This window comes from Nipponia nippon, unplaced genomic scaffold (genome assembly GCF_047370975.1).
Source record: "Nipponia nippon isolate SJK-2023a ecotype South Korea unplaced genomic scaffold, ASM4737097v1 scaffold_11, whole genome shotgun sequence".
In the NCBI taxonomy this organism is placed as follows: domain Eukaryota; kingdom Metazoa; phylum Chordata; class Aves; order Pelecaniformes; family Threskiornithidae; genus Nipponia; species Nipponia nippon.
Window position 1 is genome coordinate 20,701,621 of NW_028262302.1, and position 17,426 is coordinate 20,719,046.

Here is a 17,426-nt window from a genome sequence, read left to right on the forward strand (position 1 = left end):
GGAAGAGAAACAGTGGAGCATTACCTATGCTGCATTCGTTTATCTTTGTTAAAAGTGTTAGGAAGGAGGCATGGAACATCAGGATTTGAAGACTGAGGTAGCCACACCTCTGACCTATAGCACCGTCCCTTTTTCCTTAGATTGAGTACACAAAGACCTCTAAGCTTCATGGTTGGATTTTATTAAAAAATAGCAGAGCATGGTTGTTTCAAATACAGAGAACTAAGGCATTTTAGAAAAGAGATTTAGAAAATACGTTACGCTGTTTGCACAAGGTGCCCTTCGATGACTGAAGGGACCTCGGAAGGCACTGAAAGCAACAACTCATCCGTCCTTTCGCTTGCTCAGTGTTCCCTTCCTTCGGCTGCAAGGCAGGGCTGTGCCTGTTCTCCTCACGAACTCCCCCGGGGCCATCACCCACTCCCCGTCTCCTGGGTCTCTCTTCCTTGCCTCCTACTCGGCTGTCCCCTGAGAAGCCGCCTGCCGGACTTCCAGCTGATGCCATGTACGGCTAGACAGAGCTTTTCCTTTCTGCTACCCAGCTGCACGTTTCCACAAGAAAAGATGGCTGCTTATATCCTTATGGAGTATTACTGGGGGATGGGGGAAGGGTAGAGGAGGTGGCTCTTTCACTAATATAGTGTACCTGAAGAACACAAAAGGAGTGTGTCTGGCCTTGCCCTTTACCAAGTGACAGTCAGTCCTCTGAATTTGTATTTATGGAAGAGATTGTGTCGTTCAGACTACGGAGAACAAAAGGTTCAGACACAACTGAGCACTGTTAACTCCACAGAAAAACACAAGACTCTGGTAGACCTCTTGTTTGGGCAACCTGGGGAAGCAGGGGGAAATCTGAAAGCTTAACAAACAGGCAATGTAAGTGAGCATCATCCACTGATAAAAGCAGGCACTCGCACAACATAGGCCAAATAAGGTCTAAGGCCTTTGGAAAGACTTCATCTAGCTTGCTTTCACATTAAATGCAGGAAAAAAAAAAAGACTAGAAAAAGCAGATGTCATAGCAGTAGCCTGAGGACAACAAAAAAATGCGCAAAATAGTGCAAAGATGGAAAGAAAAACATGTAAAGCTTTAACAACAGCAAAAACCCGAAGAGTAAGAGCTGCATGGATGGATGAAAACAGCTGAAGGTGCCCTTCAGAAGCACGGTGTAGCCAAGAGCTCCGCAGTAAGGACAGAAGGTGCCGGGGCAGCAACCCAGGAGCTGATGGAGAACGCTAGCCAGCCCCGACAGAACAGAGCTGTGCAGTGTCGTCAGGAGGAACACAACCGCAGCCCCGCTCTGAAACCCCCTGGTCACACAGCTTCAGAGATGGGCAAACAGAACCGGGGGGGGGGGGGGGGGGGAGGAGGTGGTGTGTTATTTTTTAAATAGAAGAAATTGCTACGGGGGGGGGGGGGAACAGGAAAGCAGGAAAAGAGTGGGAAAGAACCATTTCCAAAAAATTTGTGGAAGTTCTATGAAACCCACGTAGTACAAAAGCAGTACAACTTTAATTCTTCCAGTAAGATGTTAAAATCAAGTATCTTTCTAGTTGTTTTTTTTTTAATTCTAATATTAATAACAAGTCATTTTAAAATAGGATAGCTGCTTTGTGACAAAGCTGCTTTATGTTATTTCTGAGGCCCTACAGATGGAAGAATGGCTACACAAGGACCAGAACCACCATCAGGCAATAGTAACTGGTTGAATTTGAGTCGCTGTGGGTCTGAAAACAGAGAAGGTGTACACTTGCAGTAAATACTGTTTCTAGATTAGCATGCTATTAAAACAAAATCAAAAATCAGGTCTCCCCTAATACGCGGATTGCCACATCACACTTCATTGCGCAGCCTCCACCTGCCCACAGCTTTACTCTCCTGCAGAAAACTTACCTACCTCACAAGGAAAAGCTGATGAGCGTACATCCAAGTCTAAAAAGATCTTCTTTCACAATGTAGACAAGGCTTATTGTATTGTCTTATCACCGTTTATGTATTTCAGTGTCTATTTCTCTTATCTAAGAAGAATTTCATCTTACTAGTAATTCTTCCTGAAGCAAAGTAGTTTTGATACATTTTTGGAGCAGGATGCTTTACTATGCAAAGGATTTATTTTATTCCTTTTACACCTTCCAATGTTACTGTATAGTAGCAAAAGGATGGAGGGAGATGAGGAGCAAAAACTACTCTTAAAGTCCTCACGCTTCCAGTGTGGTGTGATGCAGCTCCAGGTGACGGTTCAGGTTGTGAGATTCGGCTGACCATCAGTCTCATGAGCAGTTGATTTGCCCAGGTTATTCCAAGTGCTGGAGAGACTCTGTTACCCACTACACTATAAAGAAAGCATGACAGATTTCTGCATGTATGCATTTAGTATGAAATACCTTCACTTCTGTTGTAACAAAATTACACTGGAAGAAATGATCTACTGTTGCTATGTTTACTGTTGTTTGCTCTATGTAAAACTATAGGTCTTCGAAGAGAGATGACTGGGTATACCCACAAAACGATATGCTCTATATAGCAAGGTAACAGCTGGAAGACAAGTGCTTCTATACACAATAATTCAGTCATTTTTCCAACTACAGCTGTGGTGAATACCAGCCTCTTGTGATAGGAAAACAGCAATAGTAAAATGGTTGAATTTTAAGTACTTGAAGTGTGTAACTGTTGGCCCTGGATTCCATCTGAAGGTATATTTAGAAATGCATACATATTACTTTCAACCCAAAGTTTAAAACAATTTTTTTCCTGGAAAAAGTACAATCTCTCCAGTAAAAGATTTACAAAATAACCAGGGAAGAAAACCTGAACCTTATCGTTGTTGTGTCTCACATAACCAACTCCTCACAAAAACACATTTATGCAGCACCTAGCTTATCTAGTAAATCAAGAATACAGTTAAGATGTAAACAAATGTGTATGTTTTAATCCTGTTAGTATCTTGGTGTCAAAAGATACTTTTTTTTCCTTAAGCAACTGACAAAACCAACCCATAGGGTTTGGTTGCTGTATTTTTTTAAGCAGACAGAAAATGCACTCGGTTATATCAGAGATAAGAAGAGATGCAAAAATACTCTTGTGTAAGCAAGTCCACCAGCCATTAACTCCAGAGAATTTTTCCCCCAAACTTGCTGATCAGGGATTACCACATAAGCGTATATGAGGGTTTCCTCCACTTTACAGCACATTAGTTATTGCTGATCTCCAGCAGATACAGCGTTGCTGGGTAAATGCACTACTGCTCTTAATACGCTCTGGTAGTTTGTATTGGAGTTATAAAAAAAAAATATAGTGGTTAAATGCTGCTGTGTACGGCATCGTTACGTTTCTGTCGCGGATGGCTGACTTACTTACCTACAACTGCACTGAGCAGCTTCTGACTCGCTCACTGCATCGGTCACCTAAAGCAGAAAAACAACATCTGACGTTGACCTGTAGTTACGCATTTGTTTTTAGCAAACAGAAGGGCAGGGAAGGGAACAAAGCCAAGAAAAAACAAGTTACTGGATCACTTATTAAGCCAAGTTAGAAAACCTTTATTTTTTCAAGGCAAACTAAAAGGGAGTTGTGAAGTATTATCTTACAGTGCTACAACTATGTAGCTAGCTACAACTTACATGAATTTAGCTAGTATTAGATGCTTAATTTGTTTAAAAAAACCCCAACCAACCAAAAAACCACACACAAAACTGTTCCAGTGCTGTATCTGTAGGTAACAGGTACTGAAGCCCAAATCTCCAAAAGGTGTCCTGTTCTCAATGATTTCACTGCCTCTGAAGGCCTGCTTAACGGAGCAGTTTGCTTTTGACTGCAGCTGAGAAAAATCCACACCTCTTGACTCCCTCTATTGTCTTTTAATGTCATGATTCTTCCACACAAGTTCTTCACAAAGTACAGCAAATTAAGTTATATATAGGTACTTCTCTAAACATGACGTACATAATGTAATTACTTTACAGCCATAATCTTCCTCAATGTTATTATATTCACAGTTTATAACTACAGACTTGACGTCATGAGTCCCCTTCCATCAGAATACAGCCTTGAAGGACCCGTTGTTGGCAAATGGTCAGACTGGTGTCATTCAGCATCGGCAGTGACCTCATCTATTGTGAGCCAGCACCAATGTAAAACTCCCATCATGGGAAGGCAGATCTAAGCAGCTCTCTTAAATTGCTCTTTTCCCTCTCATGCTGAACCGTTCCAAGGTAGATACTGGATACTCCTAGACTTGTCTCACCCTTAAATCAGATCTTCTTTTGCCTGCTAGACAGACCCTCGAAACCCCCAGGAAAAAGGCAGACGGCCTTTTCCAAATGCCCATACTCAGAGTATCCCAGAAGCCAGCCAAGGAACTTGACTCCATTGGGTGGCTTCATGGTGTAAATGCTGAAACACACAAACCTCTGCTTAACAAAGACCAAAATCCAAACCATGCTTGCCAAGGAGACAAATTGTTTCTACTAATACCAAAATTCAGAAAGCAGTTACAGGAAATCTCAGTTTTCCTTAAAAGCTAGCTGACCCTATGAAAGATTATGTAAGAAAAAGTTGGTTAAGAAATTAGGAGTAACTCGAGGCTGAAATTTAAATCCTACTGAATGTTAATGGGAATCTTACTGAAAATAAAAACACTGTGCATGCCTGAAAGCTGTTCAAATTACTGCTATGTGTGAATTCCAATACAGCCCCTTCCCGTTATGGCAGTAAATGTAAGGTTTTACACACTGCTCATTCTGTGGTTCCAGAACTCCTCCTAGGGAACAGAAACAAACCAAACAACAGTTGACTTGATGTATCTAGATCCTCTTTCTTCCTGATATAAAATTATTCTTCTTTGTGACTTCTCAAGTTCAACTCTTTCCCTACCTCTCTTCTTCTGCTGTGAGAAGGTAACCTCAGGGCTGAGTACTTACTTACTCATTTGATGGAAGGGCCTTCCGGAAAGGAAGCTTCCCAACTGTGGCCTGCCTGCACATTTACGTACCCCTTTCTCAGGCCACATTCCAAGTGTGAATGCTTCATCTCCAGCATTCAAATGCTCCTTCAATTTGTGATTAGACTAAGAGCAGTGGCATGACGCTTTGACAGGATAGAGGTAGTGACTTATCTAGTTTTTCTCAAAAGAATATTCTTGTTGACTAGTATCATTGTGGCCTTTTTTTGGTTCAGCTCGAGTCTGCTTGCTTGCACTCTAATGCTTTAGTAATCTCAGCAGTTACACAAAAATGCCGAGCTTCACAAAAATGCAGCAAAGTCCCTGGTGTTTCACTGTCTCCTGCATCAAAGTTTGATGCTTTGTGCAGTTGCTATACATATCTGTTTTCATTAGCTTTAACGGAGAACCTTTGAGAACATTAACAGTCTATGAAAGCTTAAATGATATTCTTAAACTTTGAGAAAATTTACTAAAGTACACCAGTTTAAGGAAATTTCAGTTTCCATCAGTCATTAATACTCAAGTTGACAGTGTTAAATACAACACCAAGAAATCTGCATACACAGATTTTCCCCGTCCCAGCCATTTACTAAACGGTCCCTATAAAATAAGAAGCAATTTTGATGTCATACCTGATTAATGCACATTATGGGAGTCCTGAATCTTGTGCTTAAACTGTGAAGCTGGGCTCCAAATGTCTGCAAATACCGAGCCTTCATAACCGAATCCGAAACTCCAAATTCGCATCGAAACAAAGCAGCAATAGAGTCTATGACCACCAACCGCACCATGCCTCTTGTGAGCAGTAGTGAAATCCTTTTAGTAATGCAGTTGTGAAAGGTATCCTACCACAAATTACAAACAGCCAGCATTAAAACAGTTCAAATAACTCTTATTTGTAAAATCAAGATAGGAACTACAGATATCATTGCTGAAACACAAGCTGATGGGAGTTTCTAATCATAAAGTGAGTTTGTGGATCTTTAAGTCTCACTAGTATCCCTTTTCCACAAGTGTCTTGTGGTTTTAGACAAAAAAAATAAAGACAGCAAACTGCAATGTACAGTTATCTGAAGCTCTGACTTATATCAATGATTTACTGACATTTCAAAATCTCAAGAATGCAATACTACAATCCTAAACCATTCCTGTTTTGCAGGAGTGGTTCTCACTGAAACACGGAGGGCTCGAGACTAGCATTAAATATTCAAAACAGAAGTTAGAGACTATGCTGCTGTTCCACTAATGACACATTAACAGTAAAATACATAGCTGCTACATCAAATCCATATTGATCAGGATTCTTATAAACGTGAGGAGCTGCAACTTACATCCTCCCTACTAAAAGTTTTACTAATTGAATATTTTGAAGTCACCAAACATTTCAATTGCAGGAAGTTTAACTAACATATTTTGTAGGGCGCAACTTCTTATCACATAAGAATAATCCTATGAATCAGATGACAGATCCTTGTAAAGACAACAATCTTGTCCTTAACGGTGCGGTCTACAGCAGCTGGGCAGGAAGGAGAACAAGCTCACGGTGATAATCTCAGCTTCTGGCCATCAGAAATTTCAATGTTGGCAAAAAAAAGCAATAACGTGAGAGGCACAGTTCTCGTGATTGGTGCCACTCTTTGTATCTAAATAGAGGCTCACAGCTAAGAGCTTATATGCATCCAAAACTGCATACAATATCCTCTAGCATTCCACAGCTTTTAAAACTGAATTGTAATTCTCAAGTCTGAATTACAGTAAGATCTATTCTACTGAATGAGTTGCTTTTTACAAAATAAATAATATTATAATATCAAAGGGTTTGGGTTTTTTTTGGGTTTTTTTGTTTGTTTGTTTTTAAACTGAGGGGAAAAAATTACTCTGAAGAATACATGATTGTTTTCCATTCTGGAAAATGGATTTTTTTTTTTTGGTTTCACTTACTGGTTTATCTACAGGAAACTATACTGCACTTCAAACACTTCACTGTTTGTACGTGGTCCTCCTGTTTGTACAAGGCTCATTCTTTTCAAGTGAATACGCAAACAACTGGATTCTTCAGAATGAAGCAAGTAAAAAAATTTTGATGTGAAAGAAAATACAGAACATAATTGTGATTTGGGTTTCTACTTCAGTTGCTATAATCTGCCTGTCTCTATATAGCAATGCATTCTATGTATATGGATACACACACATACACGCAAACTGAATCTATACGTAGCAATATATGAATTGTAATAATCTGTTGTGCAGTTGCTGGACTTACCAGCGAGTGTAGCGTTTTACTTCTAAGTGTATTTTAGAGATGTACATACTACCATAGGGTGATTCTCTCCTTTTTACAATAACATACTCTGTAGCTTCCAGAAACTACAATTAGAACTTTAATATTTCCAATGAAAGGGACGTGGAAAAGGTAGCTTAGCTGCTGCCCGGACCCCACAGTGAGTAAGCGGCAAGCATACTAGTGTGCAAGATCTTCTTACACTTGCAAACTACGATGCAAAAAACCCCAGCAGTTGGAACGATTTAACAAGTGCTACTTTCAAGCCTCAGAGAAAACAGAACTTCTGGTGTTCTACCGATAAAGAGCATACCCATGGCTACTTGGGGTAGCACAAAAATGTGGGTTTACAAGGCAAGAATACAGTACTGAAGTTTGTATCTTTTCCCCTCCAGTTCTACTGTGACATCTTACAGGCAGAGGGGCAAGGCAGCGGCACTGCTGTGGTTATGCTGTGCCACTACCTATTCCAGGCATTGTTTTTTGTATCCTTTCCTCCCATCTGCTTAAATTGCAGTTTAACAACTCTGGTGTTACACTGCAAGTTAGTCAGGACGCACACCACCTTTTGCATATATGTTTATATCCTGTCTCCAAACTCAATGAAGATCTCCCTAGGAGCTGCAGTAAAACTAGTAGCAATAAGTCTACTACATGTTAATAAACATAATGACTTACAAAAATCCACTACATGATTCATTCTAAAAAATATTAATATTTATATTTTAATATCTTTCATAATAACACACTGTGATAGACAGTTCTCTAACAGCAAATTGCAGAGATTAAGAAGTTTTCATTACAGATCTTAGTTCACTTTTAGCCTTTTCAAAAGGTCTCCTATACCAAAAAAACCCTGTGGTTACTGGATTATAGTGTAATAATTATGCATTCTTAATTTGTGCTACTACTTACTAGGTCTGCTGCATGCTCAACAAAAATACTGTTTCCAAATTTGATCTTCTGTATGATTTCAGCTGGAACATCCGCACGCAGCTTATGCTGTTGATCTATGAGTTGTTGCAAACGTTTACTTGGGAATACATCTTCTGTACAAATGTAGACAGCTCCTAGAATCAAGGAAACCACCTCTATTATTACGGCAGGGCTCTTACACATCATGTTTTCTTAACAGCACAAAAATAAAAGAATACATTCTGGACTTCAAAAGCTAGACATATGTACCTGGAAATTCGTGTTACTTTTTTTGCAGCCATATTGAATCAATGAGGAACAACAAAAAAAACACTCCTATGACTTTCCTGTAGTTGCCAGGCCCTTTTTTTGGCGCCTGCTGACGCAAGTAGATTTTTGTACTCTCCACTAGGTGACACTCATTTTGCACAGCTGTGGAACACCTGACCACCTAACTTGTGTGCTTACGAGTATCATAATTTATCCAACCCACAAATATAGCGACTCTGCATAGTTTGCCTATTTTGGTCACAAATCTGAAACACAGCACTATACTATGAAGAAAATTAACTATTCCAGCCAAAACCAGTACAACTAGTATTTTGATTAACTTCACTCAGTGTTTTCAAGTTTCTTGTTTCTAAATTTACACGTGGAGGGGTACTTATTGCCACAATTCGTAAGCCAGTTTAAAAAGAGGATCATTCATCCAATCTCAGTCCAATTAACTCTTCCTGAAAATGGCAGATTAGATAAAAAGCATTATAGTTCCATCACGTTACTGTGAGTGATGTCTCTATATTTTTACTGTGGTTTCTGGTTCACAAGTATGCATTATTTCAGAGAAAATTAACCATACACATCAAAGATGTCAGGGAAAGAAAACAGATATACATCCAGTATTTTCTTTATAAAAAATTTTTACTGTTACTGCAGAACTAGCTGGAATTATCAGCTAATACTTATAGGGTTACATCTAAGGATTAAGTCCACTCACTAAAACGGTTGAAGCTGCTAACACAGCTTGGCAGCTGATGTGCTTGGCAACACGAGTCATCCTGAATATCTATACCCCAATGGTCCATCCCTACGCTGGCTCTCCAGGGAACAGAAAGTCCCATTTCCAGATGTAACTTCCAAATCCTTTATATATTCCACTGAAAAAAAAAAGAAACTATATGCAATAGTAGAAACTGGAAGGTCTCAGGACTGGATCAAGTAAAAATTAATGGTTACTTTATCAATAAAAATATTTTGCTGATGGACACCTGTATAACACAGGGTATTGAATTCTGAGAATCTTCTATGTAAGACAAAGATGAGCCTGAGCCTCATTTTCTTTAGGACTGAACTTGCATCTTCAGCTTAACTCTGCCCAACCCCACCCTAAATTCTTACATAAATCACCCTACTTCACATGTGAAACATTTAAAAAAAAAAAACACAAATATTTTTCCAATACATAGTCTTATTTTTAAATACTTGAAGCTATCAGGTAAAGCAAAAAAAATTACCCATGCCCACTGATTAAAAAAATTCTTTGACAGGTGAGAATTAAAGACCTTCCTCAATTATTAACACATGGAAAAATACTTCATCATCATCCATGCCTTCCAAAGGATTTACTGAAATCTCACAATTTCTATTTCCATTCTACCTAATAACAGGTCCAAATTATACTTGGTCTCCTTTTTACTTTCCTTGCTCCTGGCAGACAACAGCATTTATCAATAGAATATTCAGTCTCTGTTCTTAATTTCCCAAATTTCATTAGGTATATACTTATGTCAGAGGGAATTGAGGGTTGTTAGCAGTTTACAACATTTGACAGTGAATGAGGGCTACAATAAAGCATTAGGGATCAGAACAGTCACGATCTGATCACGGTTCCTGAACTACAACGTATAAAAAACTAAGAAGTTGAACCATGAATATTTTCTGTACTTTTCCCACTTTTTTTTCTAGTATTTGAGTAGATGGAATTCTGAATGTTAAAGTGGGGGCGTAAGTGCTGTCTTTGGTAATTACAACGACTGAAGTCATATGCAGTATCTGTAGACACAGATGAGCACATACACAAATTTCCATCAGCAAAGAAGGAAAACAAAAAAAAGAGAAAATGAGCCCACAATTACTTGAATCCATTAAGTTTACAGTGACATCAGCAGCTTGTTGAGCACTATCTGAACTTGAATGAAGCTCAGGTGAGGAAAACACAGTAAACTATTAATTATATCACTTAATTGCTTAAGGCTTTTTAAATAGCTAATTATTAAACAGTTAATTAGGTGAACCTTAACTTTCTTGACTATTTCTCTAGGTTAGTTTCTCCTAGTTGGACTAATTTTCATATCACTTTCCAACTTGACAGTGACAGCTGAGTATCAAATAGGCCGGTGAGTATCTTTACTAAGGGCAGTTCATGCGTTCCTAATCAGATTTTCAGTTTCATGATTTCTAAAAAGCCAGTAAGAAAAACTTCTAATTACAAATCTGACATTATGTATATCTAGCACCAATACTCACTCAGATAAGCCAATTATGTCTTTCAACATTTACAGCACAAAACTGAAAATCATTATGGTGCAAATTCAAAACCAAGTAAACAAACAAAGTAGTAAAACCCCACCATGATATGCAGCTTCCTTAAGCCCGTGTGGTTTCTGAATTCCATAGTAACAAAAGCTATGCTAACTTGTGTTAGCACAGTAACTTAACAGTTCCTCAAGTGAAAAAAAAAAACAAAACCCAAAACATTCTGGACTTCTCAACTACCATTCTTACTCACAGCTGCTTGCCTTTTCTACGACATTGCCTAATTCTGAAAGACAGGGATTTCTTTACCATGAATACTGGCTTACAAAGAAATCATCTGCTCTCTAAAAATCAGACCTGCCTTAAGCAGTATGTCCCTTGTCCTCTCCTTGGTTTACTTAAAAAGGATGGAATGTCCATTACTTGAGACTTCATGGTGGTTGTTTTTTCAAATGCAGATTTGCATTTCTAGATAGATCGGTGCTCCATTGATTAGATAATTGTATTTCGATTCAGAGTTATTGCAACGTTCAAGACATTTCAAAACAGAAAACCTGAGAAACTTACTGGAAAAATACATTTTTTTCCAAAATTAACTTATCTGGAGAAAAAGAAACGTACAATTCTCCTAGATATCTTCTTTGCAGATCATTTCAGTACAGTAATAAGAACAGTGATAGGAATAAACAGAAGGCAAACGCAGAAGAGTATAAAACGATCAAGCAATCTTACTGTATTACAAACATATATGCAATTGTGGCCCAGTTTCACATTTATACCTGATGAACAAGTAAATTGAGGCAAACAAGGTAATCCTACAGCTGTAATACCTGTCGGCAAAAAAGAATAGCTGGAGAAGCAAAAATCTGGTCCTCTCTGCTCCACTGGTCCAGCAACATAGATTTAAAATTCCTGATCAATAGATACACACTATCTTTGTAAAATCATGACAGCAATTTTAAAGTTCAAGTGAACACATTTATTCAGGTTAATTTTTTTTTAGTGAAACACTTGTAAAAAAAAAAAAAAATCAAGATTAATTCCTTCTTAAGAACCGTTCTACTTCATCGACTATTTCCTGCCTCAGTTTAATTTTGTAAATACCAGCTTTCAGACACCTGCCAATCTTCTACTCTGCTGTAACACTTCTTTGACACCAGTTAAATCTACTACAGCAGACACTGTACTCCAAGTAAATAATTGGGCCGTTTGTAATTTCTCCAAAATATACAGTGGGGCAACCTTCTTTTTTTTTTTTTTCTTTAAGTAAGTGCTACTCATTTCACAAAACAATATGTAATTTTCATCTTGAACTTTAAGAGAGCTAAGCCACATAAAATGTATCAGATGAGCTTTGCCTTGGCTTAAAATTTGAGTTTCACAGTACAACGAGAGTGGCACTTTCTCCTACTGGACCTTCATCAAGCCTTTTCAGCTTTTGTTTGTGCTCTTCAATTTGAACCACAATGAAACATTTGATTAATGAGAATACACACCCGTGCATTAAAAATACAGGAGTGCTTCATAGTAAAGTTGCAAGGGCTAGAAGAGATTGACAAATAACTAAACTCAGTATTAAAGACCGATGCCTAATTATGAGACAAAAGCACTTAATATTCACATATCTTTAAAGATAAGCCAATTGTCATAACCTAAATAAAAAGAGGAGACTGGTACAACACAAACAGAAAAGCCTACGGCATCGTGCTACTTACAGTTTATTAGGAAGCTGCCAATACTAACAGCAAGTCAAGAGTCAGGGTAGTTATCACTTTTGAGACAGAAGCTGAGAGACACTCTTAAGTCAGTCATCCCCAGTGATCTTATAAGCATCTTTCCTCGCAGGTCCACAAAAACCAAAGAGAAAACAGCTATTTCATTGAATCCCAGTACTTTACTGTTATTTAGGCTGATAAAAGTGCTATGCTGGTTGTTAACCAAAAAAAACACTCCAAAAAAACCCAACCAAACAAATGAAAAACCACTAAAAACCCCCACTCTCAAAGAAGGACAAATTTTGAGTCCTATGAACATAACCTGTCATGTACCAAACCAGCTTGTTAACAAGAATCAGCAGGAAACTTTTTTTTCTAATTCAGAATTCTAATATGGATGTGAATTTGTCACATTATATTCATGTATTACTTATGAATATGGGCTTACAAAATAAATTCAGCCAACATGCGATTGACCATAACTGACATTCTAAGAATGGCAGAAAGATAACCTTCAGGCAAAGGATGTCCCAATTTCTTTGTTTGCTGCCAACCTCCTAGCGTTGAGAATTGTAAACAAGATTAGCACTAAGTCAGATAAAGTAAATACACAATAAATCTATATTGTCTGAAGAAATGGATTTCAACATCACCACCTAAGAGAAGGGAAGTTTCTAGCACTACCAAAAAAAAAAACCAAAACAAAACCCCCACACAACAAAAAACCCCAAACAAACAACCCACTATAATTATAGATCATTAGCGAAGTTTTAGCACTGAGATTAATCTTCTATTGGTAGTGCTAGACTTCTGTGATAGTTACTAAGCATTGTTGTTCTCCTCAGTTTCCTAAAGAATAAAACTCCTCATACTTAACATAAGCTTTTAATTCCTGTACTTCTCATAAGAGGCTCAACACAACCCTTATTTATAGACTGCAGAGAAATCAAGTTTCATTTTCTAAGTGCCATGCAAACCATATCTGCTGCTATGACTGCATGCAGTCTAACATATGGCAAGATACCACACTGAAAGTAAAGAGCTGCAAGAATTAGGATTCCACCACTCCCTTAGCTCTCCAACTCCTGCAGCAGGATATTTCTACCTTCTATACCTTCAAGATCCTCAAAAGCTCTGTCCTCTCAGCCCTTCCAAAATGCTCTCGTTCTCTCACAGGAGCATTGATATGATGGACATTCTATCCTGTCTTCCATGAAACACTTCGAAGTGGGTAGAAGAGGAACACAGACACGACAAAGCAATCGTAATGGCACCAAGTGCTAGGAGCATATGACACAAGAACCATCTTCAAACACAAATAACGAAAAGACTTGCCATTTTGCAGCCCTACAAGGAAGACTGCAGTCTGGTACAAGAGATGAGAGTGCCATTAGGATGTTGGGCACCTTCTTCTGTACTCTGTTCTGGTTTGTTCCTTTCTTTCAACATAAATAGGGAGAAGTGCTGGGGCATGAATAAAAATGTATTTGCATTCAAACTATTTGCAGCAGTTAGCAGTAGCACACGAAGGAATCGAACAAAATATATTTGCTTCTGCTCTAATTAATGACGTAACTTAAAGCAATGTAAGCCACCGGCTAATTACTACCCTTTAAGCAAGATCTTCATTTGGACATTCCATGATTTTCCCACATGGGTGGACATAGTACAAGAAATAATTAAGTTTCCCCACAACAAACCACTGAGCTGCCAAATTAAACCGAGCGCTGCATGGAAGGAAGAGCAAGATCACAGCCAAAATACACTGAGGCCAGACTGCCAGGACACTGAACTCTCAGAAGTGACACAAGTTTCCTCCCTTTCTAAGACAGCATATAATACTAAAACTAAAAAATATCAGGAGTTAGATTAACGTGATAGATGGTTGAAAAACCACACTCTAATCAAAGAATAAACCTACTTTGGCAAAACCAGGAAAATCGCAGGTATAAAACAATGTTAACTTTCTTCAATTACATTTCCATCAATTTTACTCTGTAAATAACTTTAATTATTGTTATAAAACTAAATATTCTTTGAAATTTGAAACCCCCAACTAGGGAATATATACCGTTACTAACTAACTAGCTTACTACTAATGCTATTGCAGAAGGTTAAGACATGCACTGAATACGTGCATCTACTTCAATGCACTGATGATATTCTTAAAGACAGTATATTCCTCCAAATGGCAATCAATAATCAATATTTACATTTCAGTACTTACCAGACTCTAATCCACCATATTTGTAAGGATACTGCACACAAAGGCACAGCTGTAAACTAATCTGAGTCTTCCCAGCAGAACTTTCCCCAGCAAGTTCTGTGATTCCCACTAAAGGAATGCCACCTTTTAACAAGTTGTCTAGTACTGAACATCCCAGGCTTAGCTTCTGGTGCTGGGAGGTGAGATGATCTTTATCTTGGTAGAGCTGAAGTGCTGCAGGGTTTGGATTTTTTTAGTGATTAAGAAGAAAAAAAAAAAAAAAAGGAGTTTCTTTTAGTATCTTTCTAACACACGATACAAAATAGAGGCTGTATACCAGGTTTACATATACAAGGAATGCTTTCTTTGTTGATGGAAGATTTTTCTAATTCAGCCTGGTCTTCCCCACCTCCCTTTCCCCACAGGACCTATGAACTGAAGGCCTGCTCAAAAATTGATAGTTTACACTGAGCCCTTTCTTTCTCTTGAACATTTTTCCTTTCTCTGCCTCTAAGCAGTCTCCATGGAAAGCAACACTCTGGGAAAATATTGCCAGCAAGCTTCAAGCACAGCAATTATGGAAATGGAAAGCTATAGCAGACTATGAAACAGCGTAGCAGGCATCTGGCCAAGGCCTGAAGATATATGCAAATCACAAGAAAATAAATTTTAAGTACAGACCTGCCATGAAGCATTTGTACAGGAGGAGCTATTAGGTCCTGCTTGGTTTGGAATGAGGTGTTTATATGATATATTAAAAACTATATAAACTGATTTAAGTTTTTCAAGTAGTCTTAGTCCAAAAGAAAAATAGTGGGAGAGAGGGAGAGAGAGAGGGAGAAAGAAAAAGGAAATATTTTGTACTTCTAATCAAGTTTTCCAGACTGGAGAATCATTTTGTCCTGTTTCAGGCAGGCTTGATCCTGAGGAATGACACCCATCCACTTCCATCTACCTTCAAGGTCTCAGAGGAGCTGTCCTTAGGATAGTCAAGTAATTCACTACAGCAAAACTAAAACACTTGCCTTTTCATTTTCAGAGGCCCATTACTGTGTCAACGAGGAGCCAAAACCATGTTTTCTCCCAGTGACCGTATTTTAACATTTAAATAGAACAGGTTTTTTGTATTGACTATATTACCTGTAAGCATACTGTTTCTCCTCAGTGCGTAAGAGACTGTTTTCAGTAAGCACTGTATATCTGCACTGGATAGTTTCATCAATCTTTGCAAGTCTGCTCCAGAAAGATTTAAAATCTCTTTTATTGATTTTATGTCAGCTGAAATTAGAAGAATTTTTATAAATACTTTTGGCTGGATTACAGTCTTATGCACAATAGGAAAAGTCTTCCCACTTTCTACTGCTCATTTACTTGAAGTTTACCTACACTGAATCCTTGTAAGCAGGGCAGGCAACATTTACTTCAAATGTATCAACACATGCTATAAAATTGTTTGGAAATGTATTATTGGAGCATGGGGAAAAAAAAAAATCACTTCTAATTACTCCAAAAACTTCTAAAATGTTACTGTACATCTATATGCTTACACCCACAAACACACAATTATGTAAAGGAAGACACTATGGTGACAGATCTATTATCGAGACACGGGCAAATTAAGTTACCTTTCTTAAGGGCGGCAATTACTTTAGGGTTCAAGTCAAACTGGTCCCAGTCCATTTCCTGATACAGCACTGGGGTGAATTATCTGTTATTAAAGGGGCTTTTATCAGATATACATGCAACAAACAAATAAGCATCATTCAACATGAAAAGTTTGTAGGAATATTGTTACTAGTATTCAGATCATCTTTATGAAGCATTGCAGCAGACACATAAGAGTCATATAAGAATATATGACTTAATGAACAATCCCTTTTTTAACATGGGGGAGGAGCGGTTGCCGTGGATCCAGGTAACAGTTATTTTTAAGCAACACCTATTTAAAGCAACATTCTGACAGGAGTTACAAGCCAAAACTTACTGAAACGAATCATGATTATGACGACCTTTGATGGGAAGGACCCCAAACCATTTTGTACACTCCGCTCACACGGAGCCACTCCAACGCGGCGACTGCTTGAGGCACTGGGAAGAGAGGGAAAATCGCCAGGAGCAAATTACTGGAAAGCCCGGCGCGTCCCACGGACAAGGCACCGACAGAGGCCACCCGGGCCTGCCGGAGCCCGGCCTGGCACAGGGAAAGCCGAGCGGCAGCACCCTCCGCGGCCCCTTCCTCAGGCGGGAGCGCGGTGAGGGAGGGCTGAGCGGGGAGCGGAGCAGCCGGGCCCGCCCCGCCACAACGCCCGCCTCGCAGCCCCCCGGCCTTGCCAGGAGCCGCCTCGCCACAGCCGGCGCCCCCACGGGGGCCTTCGGAGGGCGGCTGGCGGTGGCGGGCCGCCGCCTCAGCGACCCCTCCCGCCGCGGGGACGGGGGCCCGGGCGCAGGGCCGCCACGCCGCCACACCGCCCTCACCCCCGTTACGAACCCCCCGCCAGAACCGCCGCCAAGGGCCGTAGCCAATCGGCGAGCAGCTTGCCTGCGACGTCGCTAGTCACAGGCCAATCAAAACTCTTCAAAGCGACGGCTCCGGCAGGACAGCCAATGGCAGGGCGCTGCTCAAGGAGCAGGCGGGGCGCTCTTTGCTCCGGTAACGATCACTTCCGCGGGGCTGGACGGGGAGCGGCGGAGGAGAGGAGCGTTCGCCACTGCCGGCGACGGCACAAGCGGCTCGGCGGGCCCCTCGGGGCGGGCGCTGCCCCACCAGCCGCGGAGCCGCCGCAGCGCCGCTCCTCAAGGCCGCGGCCAGCTGAGCCCACCCCGCTGCGCGG

The 17,426-nt window shown here is 39.8% G+C and overlaps 1 protein-coding gene across 3 annotated transcripts; it reads right to left on the reverse strand.

Moving 5' to 3' along the window:
- Positions 1-78: 78 nt before the first annotated feature.
- On the reverse strand, positions 79-17,274 carry XRCC3 (X-ray repair cross complementing 3). Of its 3 annotated transcripts, XR_015702349.1 has the most exons (10): positions 17,135-17,274; positions 16,580-16,683; positions 16,221-16,303; positions 15,736-15,873; positions 14,617-14,829; positions 8,140-8,294; positions 5,576-5,788; positions 3,359-3,405; positions 1,899-2,333; positions 79-646 (listed from the first exon to the last, which is right to left on the reverse strand). XR_015702349.1 is itself a non-coding variant. In XM_087747855.1 (9 exons), exons 3-9 carry the CDS (start codon positions 16,273-16,275, stop codon positions 2,111-2,113), a joined length of 1,044 nt encoding a protein of 347 aa, XP_087603981.1. In that variant the 5' UTR covers positions 16,276-16,303; positions 16,580-16,683; positions 17,135-17,274; the 3' UTR covers positions 1,421-2,110. The 3 variants fall into 3 exon arrangements, 2 of the variants coding, with proteins under 2 accessions (XP_087603981.1, XP_087603982.1); XM_087747855.1 differs by lacking the exon at positions 79-646 and having other exon boundaries at positions 1,421-2,333; XM_087747856.1 differs by lacking the exons at positions 79-646; positions 17,135-17,274 and having other exon boundaries at positions 1,421-2,333; positions 16,580-17,076.
- Positions 17,275-17,426: the final 152 nt, after the last annotated feature.